The sequence below is a fragment of the Hemitrygon akajei genome, chromosome 5 (genome assembly GCF_048418815.1).
Source record: "Hemitrygon akajei chromosome 5, sHemAka1.3, whole genome shotgun sequence".
Classification (NCBI taxonomy): Eukaryota; Metazoa; Chordata; class Chondrichthyes; order Myliobatiformes; family Dasyatidae; genus Hemitrygon; species Hemitrygon akajei.
The window spans coordinates 65,355,732-65,376,786 of NC_133128.1; the positions used below are offsets into that span (position 1 = coordinate 65,355,732).

A 21,055-nucleotide genomic window follows, 5' to 3' on the forward strand; every position below is an offset into this window, starting at 1 on the left:
CTGACAGATTTTCCAGACAATAGGTTGTAATTCCTCGATCGCCCAACATAATATTGATCCTCAAATATCAAATGTTACTTAGAAATGTAGTATTCTCCAGTGAACTTGGTAGGTGTTACGGGAGGGCCAGAAAGAACCCAGTGAAATTCAAGTGAGTGTGAGAAATGCAACAAGGCGAGTTACTAATGCGTATAGGAATCAGAGCCCAAATGTGTTGCAGGGAGCATAGCAATTGGCATCCTGTGAACCAGATGTGATCCACCAAGCTTTCTAGACAATGGGATATTAGACTATTGGGACTTTACTGTATTTTGTTCTGTGCACTGTCCTGTTGCCACATACAGATTTTTCTGTAGAAAAATTGAAATTTTTCAGCATTTCAAAACAGTCATGGTATACGATGGCATTGTATATGAAGGGACCAAAGCATTGTTGTGGGATGAGTGTTAGGGATCCTCAATCTCTTTGACCCACTACAGTCAGGTCGGAGGTACAGGAGTATCAGAACTGGGACTACTGACTGGGTAACAGCTTCTTTCCCCCAGGCTGAGAGACTAATGAATAAATACCCTGCCACCAGAGAAGTCTCATCAGCAAGCTGTTTACCATGCACATTTACCTGTGCTGCACAATACTTGAAGTTTGAATTGTATTTTATTAACTTATTTGTGGTAATATTTTGTTTCATGTGATGTGTTTTGTGGGTACACTGGTCTGGGGGAACATTGTTTCTCTTGGCTGTATATGTGCAGTCAGATGACAGTAAATTTGAACTTGAAAAATGAATGGGGCCAAATGAATAATCATGTAGCATTTTTATAGTATGTGCAGAAAATCGGGTGCATGTATAATTTAAATAAATATTTTCCCTCTTTTTGTTCCTCAGAATAATTTGTGGCATTACCCAGTTTACAAATAGAAATCACATTGCATTTGCTGCTTTAGAATCTGTTGCCTTTCAAACACGTGAGGTAAGCCAGAGTTTCATTCTATCAGTGTACCTTGGGTGCACTTTCATTTTCCCTTACTGGATTGTTCTGGCACAGACAAGTAGAGAATTGGTGAAAGGTTCTTTGTAAATCCTGTCAAACCAATAATACTGCAAGTGCCAGCAGCTATTCTATCTTTTGGTACTTTATTGAAGACCTTGAAGTGCAAGGAGACAAAATCCCTTTGTCTTTGTTATTTTGTGTGTAGCCTCAAAAAAAAACCTCAGATTTGTCAAATAAGCTTGCTCATTTATAAACCAATGCTGACTCTATGTAATACTGTTATTTTTTTAATGTCCCCAAAAAATGAGTTAATTGTGGAAAAGAAAACTGAAAATGTAGCCAATTATAAGAAATGTTGAAAAATGCATGGAATCTAGAAAATTAGCTTAAAATATTTCTCCCATTAGTGGTTGTGTGTGTGCGTATGTTTTCTTAAATCATCTCGTCAAGTGTGTGTCATTAAGTGAAGTTTAGTGGAGGAGCACAGAGTCCAAAGTGGCAAAGATACCTTGAAGGTAACATTGCATGTTGATTTATAGTGTGAACTGCCTGTTGCTGATTATAAGCTGAAATGGAGGGGGGGGGGGGGGGGGGGTGCGGAGGTTGAATTAACCAAAATGACACTGTACGATCTTTGCACCAAACACCAAAAGTCCATGCTTGCATCTTCTAAGGATTTTTTTGTAATTGTATGTAGGTGGAAATTTCAAGCCAATAAATAAGGTGCAAGTCAATTAACAAACGAGAAAATCTGCAGATGCTGCAAATCCGGGCAACACACACAAAATCCTGCCTGGCCTGCTAAGTTCCTCCATTTTGTTTGTGTTGCTAGGAGGTCAATTAATTCAACTTGCAATGCATCAACAAGATCACATTTGTCTTTTTAATGAAGTGGTCTAGGACCTTTCTGATGATCAAATTGCTAATACAGATATTGAAGTGTAATATCAACCATTTGCCTTTTTCAACCATGCTGCCCCTCACCATGTGGTTACATTATCTAGAAGAGGTGCAACCAGGATCAGCATAGAAAAATTTCTGGGTAATTCTTGTAAATTCGAGCCAAACAACCAAAGTGCTCAAAGATCATAATCCTTTCAAAATCCTATCTGCCCATAACTTTTGGCTTATGGTTTATAGAAGTAATTTCTTCTGAGTGAAAGGATATTGAGCTGTTGATCTTAATTCAGTGACCTTTATTTGCTTAACCTGTAGTGAGAACGGAAGTTTAAAACCATGCCAGAATTGCAAATAAACAAGAAAACTACACTCGCTCCACACAAGTGTAGTTCATAAACCAATACCTGTGTACCTTGTCCTTAATTTTGAACTATACTGGAAGTGAACCACTCTGCTGGGAATGTAGTATTAGAGTTGAACTCTCAAGGTGAATGTCTTTTTATTGAGTGGAAGATTAAATTGTATACAAAATAGAAATGAAGTTTGAAACTTGTCTGAAATCTAAACAAAAATATTGTGGAATAAAGTAAGTTAGCAGGGTAATTAAATGTTGTAGCTCAATAATTGTATGCTGCTTTCAGCTTCTTGAGGCCATGAACAAAGATGCTGGGATCAAACAGACAGATCTCAGAGTAGACGGAGGAATGACCAGCAACAAGATAATGCTGCAACTTCAATCAGATATACTTGGTATACCAGTTGGTAAGGATCCAAAGTTGCACTCTTCCTTCCAGTTCCTGTCAGAAAAAGGGGCTTGCTTCCAGTACCCAGTACTTTTTCTTGAATACTGAATATTTGGGGGAAGTTGCTAATTTTTATAAAGATGAATTGTTCATGACAGAAGTCTCTTATCTATATTAAATATAGTTTTATAGAGTGACTTCGGGCTGTTGTGAGATCGCAAAATAAAAACAAAGTGCTGGAAAGACTAATATTGTGTAAAGAGAAACAGTTTACATTTTAATTTTGAAACTCTTTGTTGGAACTGTAAAAGCTCAGTTGAATGTCAGAGAATGTATTCCATATTCAACCTGAAATTCTTACTCTTCGCAGACATCCATGAAACAAAAAACCCCAACGAATGAATGACAGAAAAAGTTAAAACCCCAAAGCCCCCCATGCACAAGCAGCAGCAAAGGTATTAACCCTCCCCTCTCCTCCACTTGCTCCAACAAAAGCATCAACCCTCCATCACCCACCATGCAGGCAATAGCAAAGCCCCAAATGAAGTCATGATCTAGAGTCCATCTAAAACCTCTATCCATCCCAACACTTCATCTCAGACAGGCACTCCCTCTCCCTAGAGAAGGAGAGAGATATCGTTCCTACAACAAGAGGGGAGACAAACAGCTCATTGTTTTGATGTTATAATCTGCCGCATCACTTCCCCAAGTACCCCAACTCCAGGATCAACAGAATTTCTTTCACCATCAAAAGAAGAGAGATTGTTCGAGTGCAGGGGCCTTCTTTCGAAGGCGGTGTAAGCTGCCTGCTCTCTTGACATTTCAATATCCAGTGACGCTTCAGTTGGCAACATCAGTGAGGAATCTGGTCAACTACGGGGCCACACCCCAAAGGTGCATGTCTTCCAGGCTACACCAGGAGATTTTGAAATGCCAGGCCAATCAGTCATAGAGTGAGAACCCATTGCCAGTGAAGAACCATAGTTTGAGCTGCAGCTGTAGATCACGGGCTCCAGCCACCTTTGAAAGAAAGAGACATGAGGAGAGAAGAATAACATGTTTCGTGGATAAACTGGAAGAAGTCACCTGGGTCTACAAAAGCCTCTGGAGCTATCTATCTGAAAGGCTGAAATCTTGTGTTTCTTTCCACAGATTGCCTGAACCTGTTGTATCTCTTGAATTTTCTGTTTCCATTTCATATTTTGAGCACTTGCCTATTTGGTTTGTAGTAAAAAAAAGTATGAAGCTTCCTCAAAAGCTTTGAATAAATGGAAGTTGGTAGGATTTCTGTGGGAGCTCTCAATTTTTTGCTTGAAGATTGTTGGAAACACGTGAGGAAATCGTGAGAAGTGGTCAACTTTTTACAAGTTTAAAAAATGTTTTATCAGAAGATTGAGAAGCATAGATAGAGTAGACGAACAATGTCTTTTTCCAAGGGTTGAAATACCTAATACCAGAGGACATGCATTTAAGGTGATAGAGCGGTAAATTCAAAGGTGATGTGAGGGGCAGACTTTTTTTTAATACCAGAGTGGTGGGTGCCTGGAATGCATTGCCTGGGGTGGTGATAGAGGCAGAAGCTTTGGAGACATTTAGATAGATTCATGAATAAGGAAAATGGAAAGATCTGGACATTGTCTAGGCAGGAGAAATTAATTTAATTGGCCATTTTATTATTTAACCAGCATTTTGTGTGTGTTGTTGTTTGAATTTCCAGCATCTGCAGATTTCCTCATGTTTATTATTAATTTAATTGGCTCAGTACACAGTTGTGGCCAGCAGGCCTGTTCCTATGCTGTACTGTTCTATGTTCTTTAATACATGCAGCTCTGAGTTTTCAGAATGTTTCTTTTGTTGCTCAGAATCTGTAAACATTAGGCTTATTGAGCATGAGCAGTAAGTGCTTTTGGTACATTATTTTTGTTTGTATGGCTATGTCTACTATTTTGAATCTAGTGATGGAAAGGTCTATCACTTTTTAATTTATGAATCATTATGGATTGTATTGGTTTTTTTTTAAAGCTGTTCCAACACACTACTTCCATCCTTTGTTTTTCTCCTCAATAAAATTAAAATTGTCCAAAATTGTGTTGATTGTGCCCTAACCTGCACCGTTCAACCTAATTTAAAAGTTACTAGCACTAAAATTATCATCTGGACTTGGTCCATGGATGGTTGGTTTGTGATAGGAGGGATTGAGTAAACAAGGCTGTTCTTCTGACATGTTGAAGAATATGAAGAGATCTGTTGAGGCTGACAGGCTGTTACTTGTGTGGAACAGTTATGAACTAGGAAGCACATTTTCACAATCTTGGTTTGTATATACAAGGAGAAATGTATTTTCAGAAGGTGATAAATACTTTGCTAAATAAGCACTGCCTTCTTGAGACAGCACGTGCACAAAAATCCCAAATCCCAACTGAGTTAGCATTTTGTGTGTTTTGCTTTCTTGCAGTGAAAGCAAGCATGGCACAAACAACTGCACTAGGAGTAGCCATGGTGGCTGGTGCTGCAGATGGTATTGGAGTCTGGAATCTGCCAAAAGACGGTTCCTCAATCTCAGACTGGGAAAAATTTGAACCACAGATAGAGATTGAAGGTAAGAAAGCATTTGACTTGGAAATCTTGTCACAGGCCATTTGTTGCATTAAATGATTTTTTTGGGGGTTTAATAGAATGGTATAAATGTATTTCTAATTTTAATTTAACTACAATGTTACAAACCACCTTGAATCTGATTTAAGATTTTCATTGCTTCCCTCATTACAAAAATAGATGACTTCAATGTTGATGTAAATGCTATCAATATTACAGTAACAGAAAATTGGAATTAAAAAAAAATTTCCTTTAGTCACGTCAAGTAGCGTAATGCCATCTTGTCTCTTAGCACATTCTTTATTCATTGGATTTCCATTGTCTGGAATCCCCAGCCAGTGCTTGCTGTAAGGTGCATCCATTTGTGAACTGGTCTGTGATGCAGTGCAAGCAGTGTAAAACACTGTACCTGTTCCTCATTTATCGTATCGTGTTGTCAGAGGTAATACTTCAAAAAGTAAAATGCCTTAATTGTATCACAGTGAAGTGCAATAATCCAGAATTGGTTGATAAGTATGAGAAAGTATCAGATGGGAGATTGAGTGATGCAGGATTATAGAGTGAATACTAGTGTGGAGTTGAGACAGATACAGATATACCTTGAAGAACAGTAAGATCATTAGAGACTGCACAAGGCATCATTTTCTGTTTAACAGACCTGGGACTGGAGGAAGTTTGAATCGGAAAAGAGCAATGTCATAAAGGCATCTGAGCAAAAGAATAAGTTCAAGCTTCCACACGTGACATGGCTAATTACTTATTTAAACCTATCACCCCTACTGGGGCATCGACCATTGACAGCAGCTCACCAAAGTCCTCTATCCTGAGCTAATCTGTTAAGTTGTTGCCAGGTGTGGCCCATCTTTACATCTTCTAGGAAAAGATCCTTCCTCTGTCAGGGATGAGATTTTTTGGATCTTCTTTGGTGTTTCCATAGCTCTTATTTTTATGGGATGGGGTTGTTAATCCCATGCCCAACTCTCCTCCTTTTGCAGCTGGGTTATAGTAGAGTTAAAAGGCTAATTAGGTGCCATTAAAATGTGGAAGAATATCTAGCCCACTTTATTTAATATATATTTTTAATCCACAGAGAGCAACAAACGGTTTCATCGCTGGAAGTTAGCAGTACAAAAATCAATAGGCTGGGTGGAGCAAGGTGAAGAGGATTTTGGTGAGTGTTGGGGTAAAAGTCAAAAAGAGAGCCAGTCATAAACAGCACCAATTAAGATCAGAGAAATGAAAATTTAAAAGGCAAAGTAAGTGTATGAAAAAAGTTATCCTAAATTAAGTACAGAAGTAGATAGTTTAAGTGAAGTAAGTAGTTGGGTTTCAACATATAAATATTAAAATTGTAGTACATAGGAGTGAAGGGACTTGCACATGGACACAAAGTGCACTGTATGAACAGGAGAATCGTAAGAAAATAGGAACAGGTCATTTATTTAGAAATGCAGTGCTGAACAAGGCCTTCTGCCCACCAAGCGGCACTGCCCTACAACCCACCTATTCAACACTAGCCTAATCACAGGACAGATTGCAATGACTGGTTAACCTACTAACCGATATGTCTTTGGAGGTAACCAGGGCACCTGGACCAAACCCACTCAGTCATGTAAAATGTGCAAGCTCCTTGCAGATGGTGCCAGAATTGAAATCTGATCTCTGGAATGCCCCGAACTACAATCACGTCACTCTGACAGCTACGCAACCATGGTGCGCCAAGCCTTGTCCCCTCAATCCTGCTATGTCATTGAGTATGATCTCAGCTGATCTCCTTTTCTGTACCGATTTCTCATAGTCTTTCATTCTTGGATCTTACGAAATGTATCCTCCTCTTCAGATACTCCCCAATGACCCCGCTCCAGAACCTGCTGGGCAGAGATTTGCTAAGGTTCATGAGAAGTTGTTCTATTGCAACTCCATTTTAACTGACTGTCACCTAACCTTGAAGCTACACCTGTTCATTGATAGTCCAACCCCACCCCCTGTCACTCCTGTGCAAATATCTTGACATCTAACCCATCATACCACATAAGGATTTTGTGCTGCAATGAGATTGTCCCTCTTTCTTTTAAACTTGAAATTTCTTTAGCTGGTTATGGAAAGTCAACACTATATATTTAGTTAACTGCATCTTGTAATTTACTTTAGATGATTTAATTCAATTACAATGGGTCTTAAATATTTGCTGCTCATCTCCCAGTCATTTTGGAACTGCATATGAGAAGGAAAATCTTCTGTTCAAAAACCAATAATGTGTAACATTGCAGATTGTTACCAAGTGGAAGGCCATTTTGCAGCTTTGTAGCTCAAGTGTTGGATTTGTCTGTTTAATTGTTATTTTCTTTGCAGCTTAACAGTTGTTGTTTAGTATGCTTTCTAGTGTAGTCTAAACCATGGATGGCCAACCTATGGTACATGTGCCAAAAGTGACACATTGGATGATTAGAAGTGGTTCATTGCACCCAGTGATAATGATTAAAAAAAGTAAGCCTACTCATGCAAAAAGTATTAACCAAAAACCGATTTGTAGAAAAAAAATCTATAACAGGAATTCAAGTAGCATAGAGCTAGAAATGGGTTTTACTGAGAATAAATCTGGAACTTAACATTCACCAAAAGATGTGTACGAAATAATAAAATCGCTAAAAAATAATTGCTATCTTTCACATTAATCTCTTTTCAATTTTTAAAGATGTTCAATGAGTCAAACTAGGAAAGAAGGGCTTTTGTTCTGCAGTCGTTCTATAACTGTTCAATACACGTTTGATACTTGTTTGATCCTGAGGTGCCAGGCGTCTGCACCAGCGGTGCGTCGCAGGTTTTTGCCAGTCAGTTTACAATTGACACTCGTGCACTACGGAGTTGTGCTTTGTTCATCCTTTGTGAACATTTGCAGTTTTGTACTTTTTCGAAAATTAAGCTTTGTTTTTATATTCAGTTACCCATTACAGAAAATGAGCAAAAGAAAAGCAGAAAGTGATAGTAAGCGTGAATTCAATGAACAGTGGGAAAATGAGTTCTTATTTACAGCGGGTCTGTCAGGAAAACTGTTGTGCATTGTTTGTGAAAACACTTTCTCACATAATAAAAGACATGATCTTAATAGACACTAAAACACAACATCATTAGAAGGAAAACTAAGGCTAGTGCTTGGGTCTATGTTATGGAAAGAATGTGAATTAAGAAAAAGGAAGAAATCAAAAGAAGACAAAATATATTTGTTAAAAGTCTCTAAGGTAAGTAATGCTTATCTTGTTTTTATATTAAATCAATATATCATGTAAAAAGCTAAATATGTCTATATAAACATTTTTACAAGAACTGAATGGGGGTACAAGAGTTGTATGGCACATCTGAACTCGTGCGTGAAAAAATTGACACATGAAATGTAAAAGGTTGGCCACCCCTGGTCTAGACAGACTCTTATCTGCAAGTTTGAATGGAATTTTTCTTATTTACGTAGGGTAAGAAGTGACCGCATAGTGACACTATCTTTATGCTTCTATCACTCCTCACTTAGTAGACTTCTATCACTGTCCATTTTCAACTCTATAATACTTAATAAAACAATTGTGAAGCAGCAAGTTTTGTGCCTCTTTCCGGACTTCCAAAAGAACCTTGATTTTAGAGCATCAGAATCCATCAATGTTTTGGTGAGGGAGGAGGAAAATAGTTATCATGCTTAATTTTTGTACAGGTCCACAATCCCTTACTTGATATCCTTGGGGCCAGTTGCATTTCAGAATACAGAATTTTTCGGATTTCAGAAAATTGATAATTACAGTGATAATTAACCTCTGTGTGGGTGGACTTTAGGACCCGGGGGAGCTCCGGACCTATGCACATCCTCCCGTATACTTTAAATCATCTCTAGATTACTTATAATACCTAATACAATGTAAAAGCTATGTAAGTTGTTACACTGTATTGTTTAGGGAATAATGACAAGAAAAAAGTCTATATGCTTAAACAAGTCTGTATATGCTTAAACAACGAGTGCTGGAGAGAGAACTTCCAGGTTTTCCCGATCCGCGCTCTTTTACAAATACTGTTAGTTTATTTATAGAGTAATGTACTGATAAATTAAACAGTGGGATAATTATAGACCATAAATACACAAGTACATTTTATTTCCAACAATAACATTCAAGAAAACAAAAATATACAGCTTCAAACAAACCGATTCAAACACATGGTAAATGACTTACTGGAATAAATGTAGAATGTAAATACTGTAGGACAAGTTCAAACTAAGCTAAGTATGTACAGATACCTCTCGTTAAGTTGTATTACGTCTGGCAAACAAAGCTAAATACTCTACAGGTACCTGGTGGGCCAGGGACAAGATTCTCAAGTTATGAAGCAGCAATTTGACAGACAGCGTTTTTAAAGACTTCAGGTGTCATTTGTCTCATTAACATAGGTTTATGTCTAAGCAAGCTCTCTTTTAACTGAGTAAACTGCCATAATCTCTTGCTCACTGATAAATGCACGTTGTTCAAGGCCAGCAATTAATTGATCACACATTTTCACCATATTGTCTATGGGATTTTTTCACCTGTGTTCACTATGTCGTCATCATCACTACTATCTTCATGCTTATCTGTATTTAACACCGTTTCAGCAATTTCCCCATCACTCAAGGAATGCACAACAGGTGCATCATTGTCAATGTGCAGCATTTCTTCAATGTCAGCTTCCTCTAACTTATTTACACTTTAGTTCGATAACATTTTAGTGTAAGTTATGATGTTTGATAATCATCTTCTCATTAGTGTCACAATCCTTCAAAGTCTTGATCTGTAGGTTCATTTACATCAAACATCATCGTAGGCCAAAGTCTGTGCCAAGCATTTGTTACTGTTAATTTAGCAACATCATTCCAAGCATTAGCAACAGTGTAAATGGCATCCTTAACATTGAACTCTTTCAGGAAGTCTTGGATTCCTTCTCTTCTGTTGACTGCAGAAAGCATACAATTCAAAAAGTAGTCTTTATACTTGCTCGTCATGAAACGTAAAATTCCTTGGTCACAAGGCTGTAATATAGATGTCACATTGGGGGGCAAGTAAATTGCAAAAGCATTACTTTTCACAAGAAGTTCGGCAGGGGGATATGCAAAGCAATTGTCCAGGAACAATAAAATTTTACAGTTTTCTTCTGGTTCAGCTTGCCTGCAATGAACTCGTGCCACTGGTACAAAGTGGTTATTGAACCAGTCAGAAAACATTTCTCGGGTTACCAATGCTTTCTTGTTTGCATAATAATGCACAGGTAAATTGCGTACACCTTTCAGGCATCTCAGATGTTGGCTTTTTCCAGTCACTGCCAACTTCACCTTGTGTGTGCCTGCTGCATTGGAACACCCAAGAATAGTTAACCTGTCCTTAGCATCTTCTAAGACCTGTTGGTGCTCTTTCATCAGCCATTGTTAATGGTTTTTCTAGGAATGCAGTGCCAGTAAAAAGCTGTTTCACCGCACAGACACACCATGATCAAACTTCTGCAATAACTCCACTTTCTGCGTTACTGATAATGATAGATGCTTCCTTCTCTTTTTCTCATTGTTTCCCATATGGGTATCTGCAGCTCTTTTTGACATTTTCACAGTGAAATTAAACACAAAGTCAACAGTGAACACACAATATCAGCGAATGCACGTGTAACCAGTACAAGCGCTGAGCTATAGCTGACATCTGGTGGCCTCTGCTAGTGCTGCCACTTCACACCTGAGTGACGTCAGCTGTTGGTGCGCCAAACAAGACTTGTTACAACACGTTCCACACTCCATGAAGAAAGCTTCGGTTTTCGGATTTTAGAATTTCGGATAAGGGATTGTGGACCTGCATTGGTTTTGTACAAAGTGATTTAGATCGGGTATTTCAGAGAATAGATTTTGGTATGATTAATTATCAGTTGTTTTTAATAATATTTAATGCCTGAACAATTTTGTATCTTGACTGCTCATTTTGTTAACTTTAGCATGCTTGCTAATGCTGCGTGATGTTGGTGTACTTGTGACTGTCCAAGCTTGGTTTTCTTTGCTTTTGGGATGAGATGTTCATCAACCTGCACAACATTTATTGCCAATTACTAATCATCCTGGGAAATGAGTCACTCAACTTCAGAACTGTCCACAAGCAGTGGAGAGACTTAAATGGCAAAATGGTTTGGTTGACAGCCTTGGATAATGGATTTTTTTTTTTTTTGGAAAATGTTTTGTAGCAAAACAGATGCGCTCATACTCAGGGTTAATTTACTTTCATGATTGAATTTGTCATTTTTACTTGTGGTATTGCTCCGTAATGTTTTTGAACAATGCTCTTTATCAATACATCACACTCAAAACAAAAGTAAGTCTTAAAGAGGTGAGCCTGTCGGCCAACAGTCAGTTTTCTGAGTTCAGGGAATTCTTGGTTGTTCCCTGAGCAGGTGGGTGGAAGTTGTATCCCTGTGGCTTGAGCTGCTTGAACTCTAACCGCAATCTGTGTTGAACCATAAGATATCGGAGCAAAATTAGGCTATTTGGCCCATTAAGTCGTTGAAACATAGAAAACCTACAGCACAATACAGGCCCTTTGGCCCACAAAGTTGTGCCAAACATGTCCCTACCTTAGAAGTTACTAGGCTTACCCACAGCATTCTATTTTTCTAAGCTCCCTGTAGATAGCCAGAAGCTTTTTTCCCAGGGCTGAAATGGCTAATGTAAGGGGGCATAGTTTGAAGGTGTTTGGAAATAGATACAAGGTGGATGTCAGGGGTACGTTTTTCCACACAGAGTGATGGGTGCATGGAATGCATTGCCAGCAACGGTGGTGGAGGCAGATACAATAGGGCCTTTTAAGAGACTCTTAAGTAGGTACATGGGCATTAGAAAAATAGAGGGCTATGTGCTAATGAAATTCTAGGCAGTTTCTAGAGTAGGTTACATGGTCAGCACAACATTGTGGGCTGAAGGGCCTTAATGTGCTTTAGATTTTCTACGTTCTACCTGTCTAAAAGTCTCTTAAAAGACCCTTTCCTATCCACATCCACCACCATTACTGGCAGCCCAATCCATGCACTCGCCACTCGGTGTATTTATATTATTAAAAAAAAAATACCCTGACATCTCTGTACCTCCTCCCCAGCACCTTAAACCTGTGTCCTCCTGCTGCAACCATTTCAGCTCTGGGGAAAAGCCTCTGACTATCCACACGATTAATGCCTCTCATGATCTTATACACCTCTATCAGGTCATCTCTCATCCTCGTTTGCTCCAAGAAGAAAAGGCTGAGTTCACTCAACCTACTCTCATAAGGTGTGCTCCCCAATCCAGGCAACATCCCTGTAAATCTCCTCTGTACCCTTTCTATGGCTTCCACAGCCTTCCTATAGTGAGGCAACCAGAACTGCGCACAGTACTCCAAGTGGGGTCTGACCAGGGTCCTACACAGCTGCAACATTACTTCGGCTCCTAAATTCAGTTCCATGATTGATGAAGCCAATACACCATATGCCACCTTAGCCACAGAGTCAACCTGCGCAGCTGCTTTGAGTGTTCCATGGACTTGGACCCCAAGATCCCTCTGATCCTCCACACTGCCAAGAGTCTTACCATTAATACTATATTCTGCCATCATATTTGACCTACCAAAATGAACCACTTCCCACTTATCTGGGTTGAACTCCATCTGCCAATTCTCGGCCCAGTTTTGCATCCCATCAGTGTCCTGCTGTAACCTCTGACAGCCCTCCACACTATCCACAACACCCCCCCAACCTTTGTGACATCATCAGACTTACCAACCCATCCCTCCACTTCCTCATCCAGGTCATTTATAAAAATCACGAAGAGTAAGGGTCTCAGAACAGATCCCTGAGGCACACCACTTGTCACCAACCTCCATGCAGAAAATGACCCGTCTACAACCACACTTTGCCTTCTGTGGGCAAGCCAGTTCTGGATCCACAAAGCAGTGTCCCCTTGGATCCCATGCCTCCTTACTTTCTCAATAAGCCTTGCATGGGGTATCTTATCAAATGCCTTGCTGAACTCCATATACACTACATCTACTGCTGTTCCTTCATCAATGTGTTTAGTCACATCCTCAAAAAATTCAATCAGGCTCGTAAGGCCTGACCTGCCCTTGACAAAGCCATGCTGACTATTCCTAATCATATTATACCTCTCCAAATGTTCAAAAATCCTGCCTCTCAGGATCTTCTCCATCGACCTACTAACCACTGAAGTAAGACTCACTGATATACAATTTCCTGGGCTATCTCTACTCCCCTTTCTTGAATAAGGGAACAACATCCACAACCCTCCAATCCTCTGTAACCTCTCCTGTCCCCATTGATGATGCAAAGATCATTGCCAGCAATCTTTCCTTGCCTCCCACAGTAGCCTGGGGTACATCTCATCCGGTCCCGGTGACCTATCTTAACTTGATTCTTTCCAAAAGCTCCAGCACATCCTTTCTTAATATCTACATGCTCAAGCTTTTCAGTCTGCTGCAAGTCATCACCAAGATCCTTTTCCATAGTGAATACTGAAGTAAAGTATTCATTAAGTACCTCTGCTATTTCCTCTGGTTCCATACACACTTTCCCACTGTCACACTTGATAAGTCCTATTCTTTCACATCTTATCCTCTTGCTCTTCACATACATGTAGAATGCCTTGGGGTTTTCCTTAATCCTGCCTGCCAAAGCCTTCTCATGGCCCCTTCTGGCTCTCCTAATTTATTTCTTAAGCTCCTTCCTGTTAGCCTTATAATCTTATAGATCTCTAATATTACCTAGCTCTCTGAAACTTCTGTAAGGTTTTCTTTTCTTCTTGACTAGATTTATTGCATCCTTTTGTACACCACGGTTCCTGTACCCTACCTTAACTTCCCTGTCTCATTGGAACATACCCATGCAGAACTCCACACAAATATCCCCTAAACATTTGCCACATTTCTTCCATACTTTTCCCTGAGAACATCTGTTCCCAATTTAAGCTTCCAATTTCCTGCCTGATAACATCATAATTCCCCTTACTCCAGTTAAACGCTGTTCTAACTTGTCTGTTCCTATCTCTCTCCAGTGCAGTTGTAAAGGAGATAGAATTATGATCACTATCTCCAAAATGCTCGCCTACTGAGAGATCTGACACCTGACCAGGTTCATTTCTCCAATACCAGATCAAGTACAGTCTCTCCTCTTGTAGGCTTATCTACATACTGTGTCAAGAAACCTTCCTGAACACACCTAACAAACTCCACCCCATCTAAACCCCTTACTCTAGGGAGATGCCAGTTGATACTTGGGAAATTAAAATCTCCCATCACAACAACTCTACTATTACGCCCTTCCAGGATCTGTTCCCCTATCTGCTCCTCGATATCCCTGTTACTATTGGGCAGCCTATAAAAAAGCACCCAGTAAAGTTATTGACCCCTTCCTGTTCCTAACCTCCACCCACGTAGACTCTGTAGATAATATCTCCATGATATCCACCTTTTCTGCAGCCGTGACACTGTCTCTGATCAACAGTGCCATGCCCCCACCTCTTTTGCCTCCCTCCTTGACCTTTCTAAAACATCTAAAACCCAGCACTTGAAGTAACCGTTCCTGTCCCTGAGCCATCCCAAGTCTCTGTAATAGCCACCACATCATGGCTGCAAGTAGTGATCCACACTCTAAGCTCTTCTGCTTTACAATCACAATATTTGCGTTAAAGTAAACACATGTCAAACTGTCAGTCCAAGCGCATCCCTTCTCTATCACCTGCCTATCCTGCCTCACACACTGTCTCCAAGCTTTCTCTATTTGTGAGCCACCGCCTCTTCCCCAGTCTGTCCACCATTTCATCTGGCTGATCCAGTTCTCCTCTTGGCCCCAATCTCCTGCATTCTCCCTGTATCCCTTCATGCATTAACAAATTAAGAATATTTTAACTTCTGCCTTAAATAAACATGAAGGTAGCCTCCGCAGCTACTCTTGCAATGAATACCACAGATTCACCACTCACGATTCACAAATGAAATGCAATGTTGGAATTTAAATGGTCATGCACTTTGGTGGAAGAAATAAATGGGCAGACTATTATTTAGATGGGGACAGAATTCAAAATGCAGAGATGCAAAGGGATTTGAGAGTCTTTGTGCAGGATACCCTAAAGGTTAACCTCCAGGTTGAGTCGGTGATGAAGGTGAATGCAATGTTGGCATTCATTTCTAGAGATATACGTGGGGTGATTGATAAGTTCGTGGCCTAAGGTAGAAGGCGTCAATTTTAGAAAACCTAGCACATTTATTTTTCAACATAGTCCCCTCCTACATTTACACACTCAATCCAGCGGTCGTGGAGTATACAGATCTTGAACCTCCAGAAAGTGTCCACAGCAGGGGTGATTGATAAGATTGTGGCCTAAGGTAGAAGGAGATGAGTTGTACAGTTCTCGTTACATGCACATGTGTTTCAACTCTGAGTTATTGTGCAGAAAGTTTAAAGTTAATAACTCATCTCCTTCTACCTTGGGCCATGAACTTGTCAATCACCCCTGCTGTGGAAACTTTCTGGAGGTCCATGATCCGTATGCTCCATGACTGCTGGACTAAATGTGTAAATGTAGGAGCGGACTATGTGGAAAAATAAATGTGCTAGGTTTTCTAAAATTGACTGCTTCTACCTTAGGCCAGGAACTTATTATTCACCCCTCGCAGAATATAAGAGCAGGGATGTGATGTTGAGGCTCTATTAGGTACTTGTGAGACAACACTTGGAGTATTGTGTGCAGTGTTGGGCTCTTTATTTTAGAAAGGATATACTGACATTGGAGAGGATTCAGAGAAGATTCACGAATGATTCCAGGAATGAAGCTTACTGAATGAGGAACATCTGGCATCTCTTGGGCTGTATTCCTGGAGTTCAGGAGAATGGGTGGGGGGGGGGGGGAATCTCCTAGAAACATTCTGAATGTTAAAAGGCCTGAACAGATTAGATATGGCAGTTATTTCCCATTGTAGGGGAGTTTAGGGCAAGAGGGCATGACTTCAGGATTAAAGGACATCCATTTAGAACAGAGATGCGAAGAAATTACTTTAGTCAGAGGGTGGTAAATCTGTGGAATTTATTGCCATGAGTGGCTCTGGGAGCCAAGTGTAATTTGTAGACTTTGTTCTTACTGCTGTTTGGGGGCCTGTCTACCGCTCCCATCAGGATCTTTTAATCCTTGTAGTTCCTTGGGTCTACCCACAATGATTCAACACCTTCCAACCCTATGCCACCTTTTTCTAACAATTTGATGTCATTTTTTACCAGCAGAGCCATGCCAACCCCTCTGCCTAGCTGTCTGTCCTTTCAATACAGTGTGTATCCTAGGACGTTGAGCTCTCAGCTATAATCTTCTTTCATCAATGATTCAGTGATGCCTACGTCATACATACCAATCTTGTAACTGTGCTACAAGTTCATCTACCTTATTCCGTGTAATTCACGCATTCAGATGCACCTTCAGTCCTGTAATTGATTTTTACAGTTTTGTCTGCCTTTTACATTGTAATTCATCCTGTTGACTGTAATTTTACCCAGTCACCAGCCTTTCCTTGCTAGGAGTCTCAATACACTTTGCCTTTGTTTGTAAACCAACTACTTCATCCTCAGCACTATTACTCCAGTTCCCAGACCCGTGCTAAACTGGATTAAACCCTCCCGAACAACTCCAGCCAACTTATCCACAAGGATGTTGGACTCCCTCAGGTTCCAGTGTAAGCCATCCCTTTTGTACAGGTCGTACCTTCTCCCTAGAAGAGATCCCAGAGATCCATAAATCTGAACCCCTGCCCCAGTATCTCAACCACACATTCACCTGCTCTGGAAGTCTTGTCTTCAGCTTTCTACCTAGCTATCTAGAATCTCTTCAGGACCTACTCACCTTCTCTACCTATGTCATTGATGCCAATATGCACAAAGACTTCTGGCAACTCGCCCTCACCCTTGAGAATGCCATGGACCAGATCCAAGATGTCCATGATCCTAGCACCAGGGAGGCAGGATACCACCCCTGGTGTTTCTATTGCATCCACAGAATCTTGTCTCTGTTCCTCTGACTATAGAATCTCCTATCAACACTGCAGTGCTCTTTACCTCAGTTGTTAAAATCATGGACTAAGTCTGCACTAGAATAGAATAGTGTGGATTTAAGCAAGTTCTAGGTAAATTTTTAGTCAAAGTACATATTTGTCACCATATACAATCCTGGGACTCATTTTCTTGTGAGCATACTCAATAAATCCATAACAGAATAATAACATAACAGAATCAATGAGCAAAAGACAACAAACTATGCAAATACAAAACAAAGTTATAATAAACAAATAAATAAGCAAAAATAATGAGAACATGAGATGATTCTTTGAAAGTGAGTCTGTAGGTTGAGAGAGCATTTCAATGACAGGGATTCGGATGAATTTGGAGTAAAAAAAATAGTTTTGGATTCAAACTATGATTGGGCTCCTAATATCTGAGCAGGCTCTGCACTATAGTGCTGCTGGGACCTGAAGCAGGATCAGTCCTGCTTTGAGGTGCCATGGCACTGTAGTGAAGAGCAGAATAATTTGTGTTTTATCGTTAATGATAAATGCCTCATTATTTTACTAAGAAGAGCAGCTAATCTCAGTAATAAATTGTTGGTCCTTGGAGCAGTTCCTACATTAAAATACCATAAATCTCTGATAATATGAGAGTCTAGAAATTCTGATGGTTTGACATTTAGTTAGGCACGCTGCTTTAAAGATTCCTTTTAACAGACCAGCTCCTGAGATCATAGAGCAGAGATCTGATTGTGTGTTCATTTTAGCAGATCAGGACTCTGATTCTCCTGCTCCCTTTTACACACTATTGTTCTGTTTTCTGTACACCCTTGAACCACACCTGTGTTTGTTTAGCCATTGATATTAAGTATCTCAAGGGTATTATAATTGTATAAATGTTTTGAGTGCATTTTGTGTTTGGAATATTCATTGGAATAACATGTAAGAGTGCAGGAAATCTGCCAGTTTCACACATTAGCTGCAAAGTGCTTTGTGATGTCTTGAATTGATAATCAGTTCTATCTACCTGGTGGGAAGTACAAACCCAGTTTGGATCCAATGAAGATCTCCTTTAGATAAATGATATATTCTGGGATTCATGCACAATAATGTTTATTTTCTCTCACACACAGTCACTTGGCATTTCTAAAAAGAAATTAATGTAATTTCACAAAGTATTGTCTGCAGATACTGCTAAGGACAGCTGAAGGAAGTAATGTAAAAGATATCAAATGTTATTTGTACTCTGATCTTTTTGTTCCAGATGGACAGGGAATACGGCCGTTCCTCAAAGCTACCACTGTGCCATTTTCCTCATGAATTGTTTGCCTTCTAATATTTGGACACAGCAAATTATAATTAAAGCATTCATTGTAAGTGCCTTTTAGGTATTATCAAGATGCAGAAATGAATGCTGGTACTTTAATTGCAGGATTTAGTAGAGAAAACCAATGTAAGAATTGTGAAGGAACATTATATCGACAAGCAGGATAAAGTATTGCTGTGGAATTATTAAATGACTTTATAAAATTTAAGTTCAGGACTTGCAATTTTGCACTCTTAATCTGAGACTGTTTATCACTGATTTGATGCTGAATTTGCACGGGTTAAATCCTAATATTGATCACTTGCTCATCTTACTGAAGAGTCCTTTATGACAGTGTGTCTTCCAAAAAAAATGGATTTGGGACAGAAATGGCTTAAGGACACAAGGAATTTAGTGAAATGAGAAACTGAATGGAGATGCAGCATAGAGAAGGGGAGAAATTGGTCATTAAATGCACAGTAGAATTAGAATGCTACTTGAAATCAACTACATGATCAACTTTTATGTTAGAATCAAGTTACTGCAGTTAATTATGATATTAAGTGCTGTGATCTCCTGGAGAGATTTCACATAAAGCCCTTGGAAATTTGATAACAAATGTATTTGTTAAGTTTTGCATAAATCATTGAATGCAAACTAGGTCCAGATTGACAAATCATAACTTTTTGTTAAACTACAGTATTTGAATGAAATTCAAATACAATATGGTTCAGGGCACTTTTGGAATGATTAGACTTGGTTCACCTGCTTCAGGAATATAAAGAATTGACAATATTGCCAGGATTCTAAAGGAAAATTAATATCAGATGATAAAATGGATGCTTTGAAAATAATTCTGTATGTTGCTTGAAAGCTTATCAAATCACCTGATTGGAATTCTTCAGTCTGACTCTACAAAAATGTACTTGAGTTCAGATTGCAATATGTTTTTTAATTCCTTGTAAGTAGAATAATACAGTTGATTATTGACAGAAGAAGCACCAGTTGTGCTGTAAAGTGTAACCTTGTAAAGACATAGATTAATCAAGCTTCAGTGGAATATTATTTGCTTTTGTCTACATTTGACATAATGGCAACTCATTATATTCTTTGTACAGGAAAATACTTTGCAAAATGACAAAATCCTTTAATCATCTGTATTGCTGTTTTTTTCCCCCTCAAAAAATGCATTTATAGGTGGGTCTGAAAGTTAACATTTCATCCAAGGGTAATAGTCAAATGACCTAACAGGTTCAGCCCAATAGTTCGACCATCCTTCAATGCTCCTTGAGTTGTTGGATCTTATGGTCTTGTAAGAATGCATAATATATTTAAGGAGCTGTCTCTTGGCTCATCACTAATTGAGAATTTATTAGTTAACCCTCAGATGCCCTGTGTCTTGAGATAAAGTACTTTATAGAGAATATTCAATGTAATGTCCATTTGGCATGGAAATATTTGGCAAAGGAATAAGAGTCAGATTCTTGCAACACTAGTGAAGAGGAAGAAATGAAAACTGCAAGAATTTTGAAATGTTTTTGAAAATCTCCAGCTCTGTGTACTTACAGCACCTGTTTTGCATGTATTGGCAGTAGACAACTACGGTAAATCTCCTCACTTAGGTGGATCACCTGCTTTTCAGGCTGTGACTGGTGCTCACCAGATCCAGGCATGTGAATGGTGCATGTCTTTGCTCATATAATTGAAAGCTGTGTAAGGGAATGAATAGAATGTGGGTTGTTTCTAAACTGAGCTATGTAGATGAAATAGTTATTGTGACAAATATCCTATCTTAATGCTTGAAAATTGGAGGAAACAAATTTCTCAGAGGAAAATGTACTTCAAATTAAATTTTTAATGAAATGCTGGTTTCTTTGTGCATGTATTTTAAACTTAATAAAGTTGGGTATATCAACCTCATTCTTGATTACAATGCTGTATTTGTATGTGTTGGGTTGATCTTCATTGTTCCTTGTCATACAACACACTGAACCATAACTGTACACAGCAATGTACAACAAATCACAAAATAAATTTGTTGCCTGATTGATACATGATATACCAGTCACTACTTAATCTTTTTCAGCATTTATAGTGCTAGAGCTTCAGGCTCTTGAGTGGCCAGGTGCCTGGGCCCACTCACCTAGACACTAACTTACGGTGGCCAATTAACTTACAAACCTTCAGAACTTTATAATGTGGAAGGAAACTGCACCAGTCAAAATGAGAAACATACAGGGTAGATCATTTAGGTTAGAAGAATTGGGAGGAGTGGGGGAAATCACATTGAAACATAATATTAGAGTATACATGGAGAGGATGCTTTGGTAGAAGAAATGAAAGGGTTGACTATTTTCTAAATGGAGAGAAAATACAAAAAAAAGACAGGATTCCTAAAGGTTAATTTATAGGTTGAGTCTGTGGTGAGGAAGGCAAATGCTTTGTTAGCCTCAT

The 21,055-nt window shown here is 39.2% G+C and overlaps 1 protein-coding gene across 2 annotated transcripts in view; it reads left to right on the plus strand.

Moving 5' to 3' along the window:
* Nucleotides 1–20,521, plus strand: part of LOC140727833 (glycerol kinase) — a 133,703-nt gene extending 113,182 nt beyond the window's left edge. Inside the window, exons 15-19 of one of the 2 annotated variants that reach the window (XM_073045636.1) lie at nt 887–971; nt 2,534–2,654; nt 5,091–5,234; nt 6,321–6,401; nt 18,560–20,521. In XM_073045636.1, coding sequence (XP_072901737.1) covers nt 887–971; nt 2,534–2,654; nt 5,091–5,234; nt 6,321–6,401; nt 18,560–18,615 — 487 coding nt within the window. In that variant the 3' untranslated portion in view covers nt 18,616–20,521. The remainder of the gene's footprint in view (nt 1–886; nt 972–2,533; nt 2,655–5,090; nt 5,235–6,320; nt 6,402–18,559) is intronic. The other variant, XM_073045637.1, reaches the window with a different exon arrangement.
* The last annotated feature ends 534 nt before the right edge of the window (nt 20,522–21,055 follow it).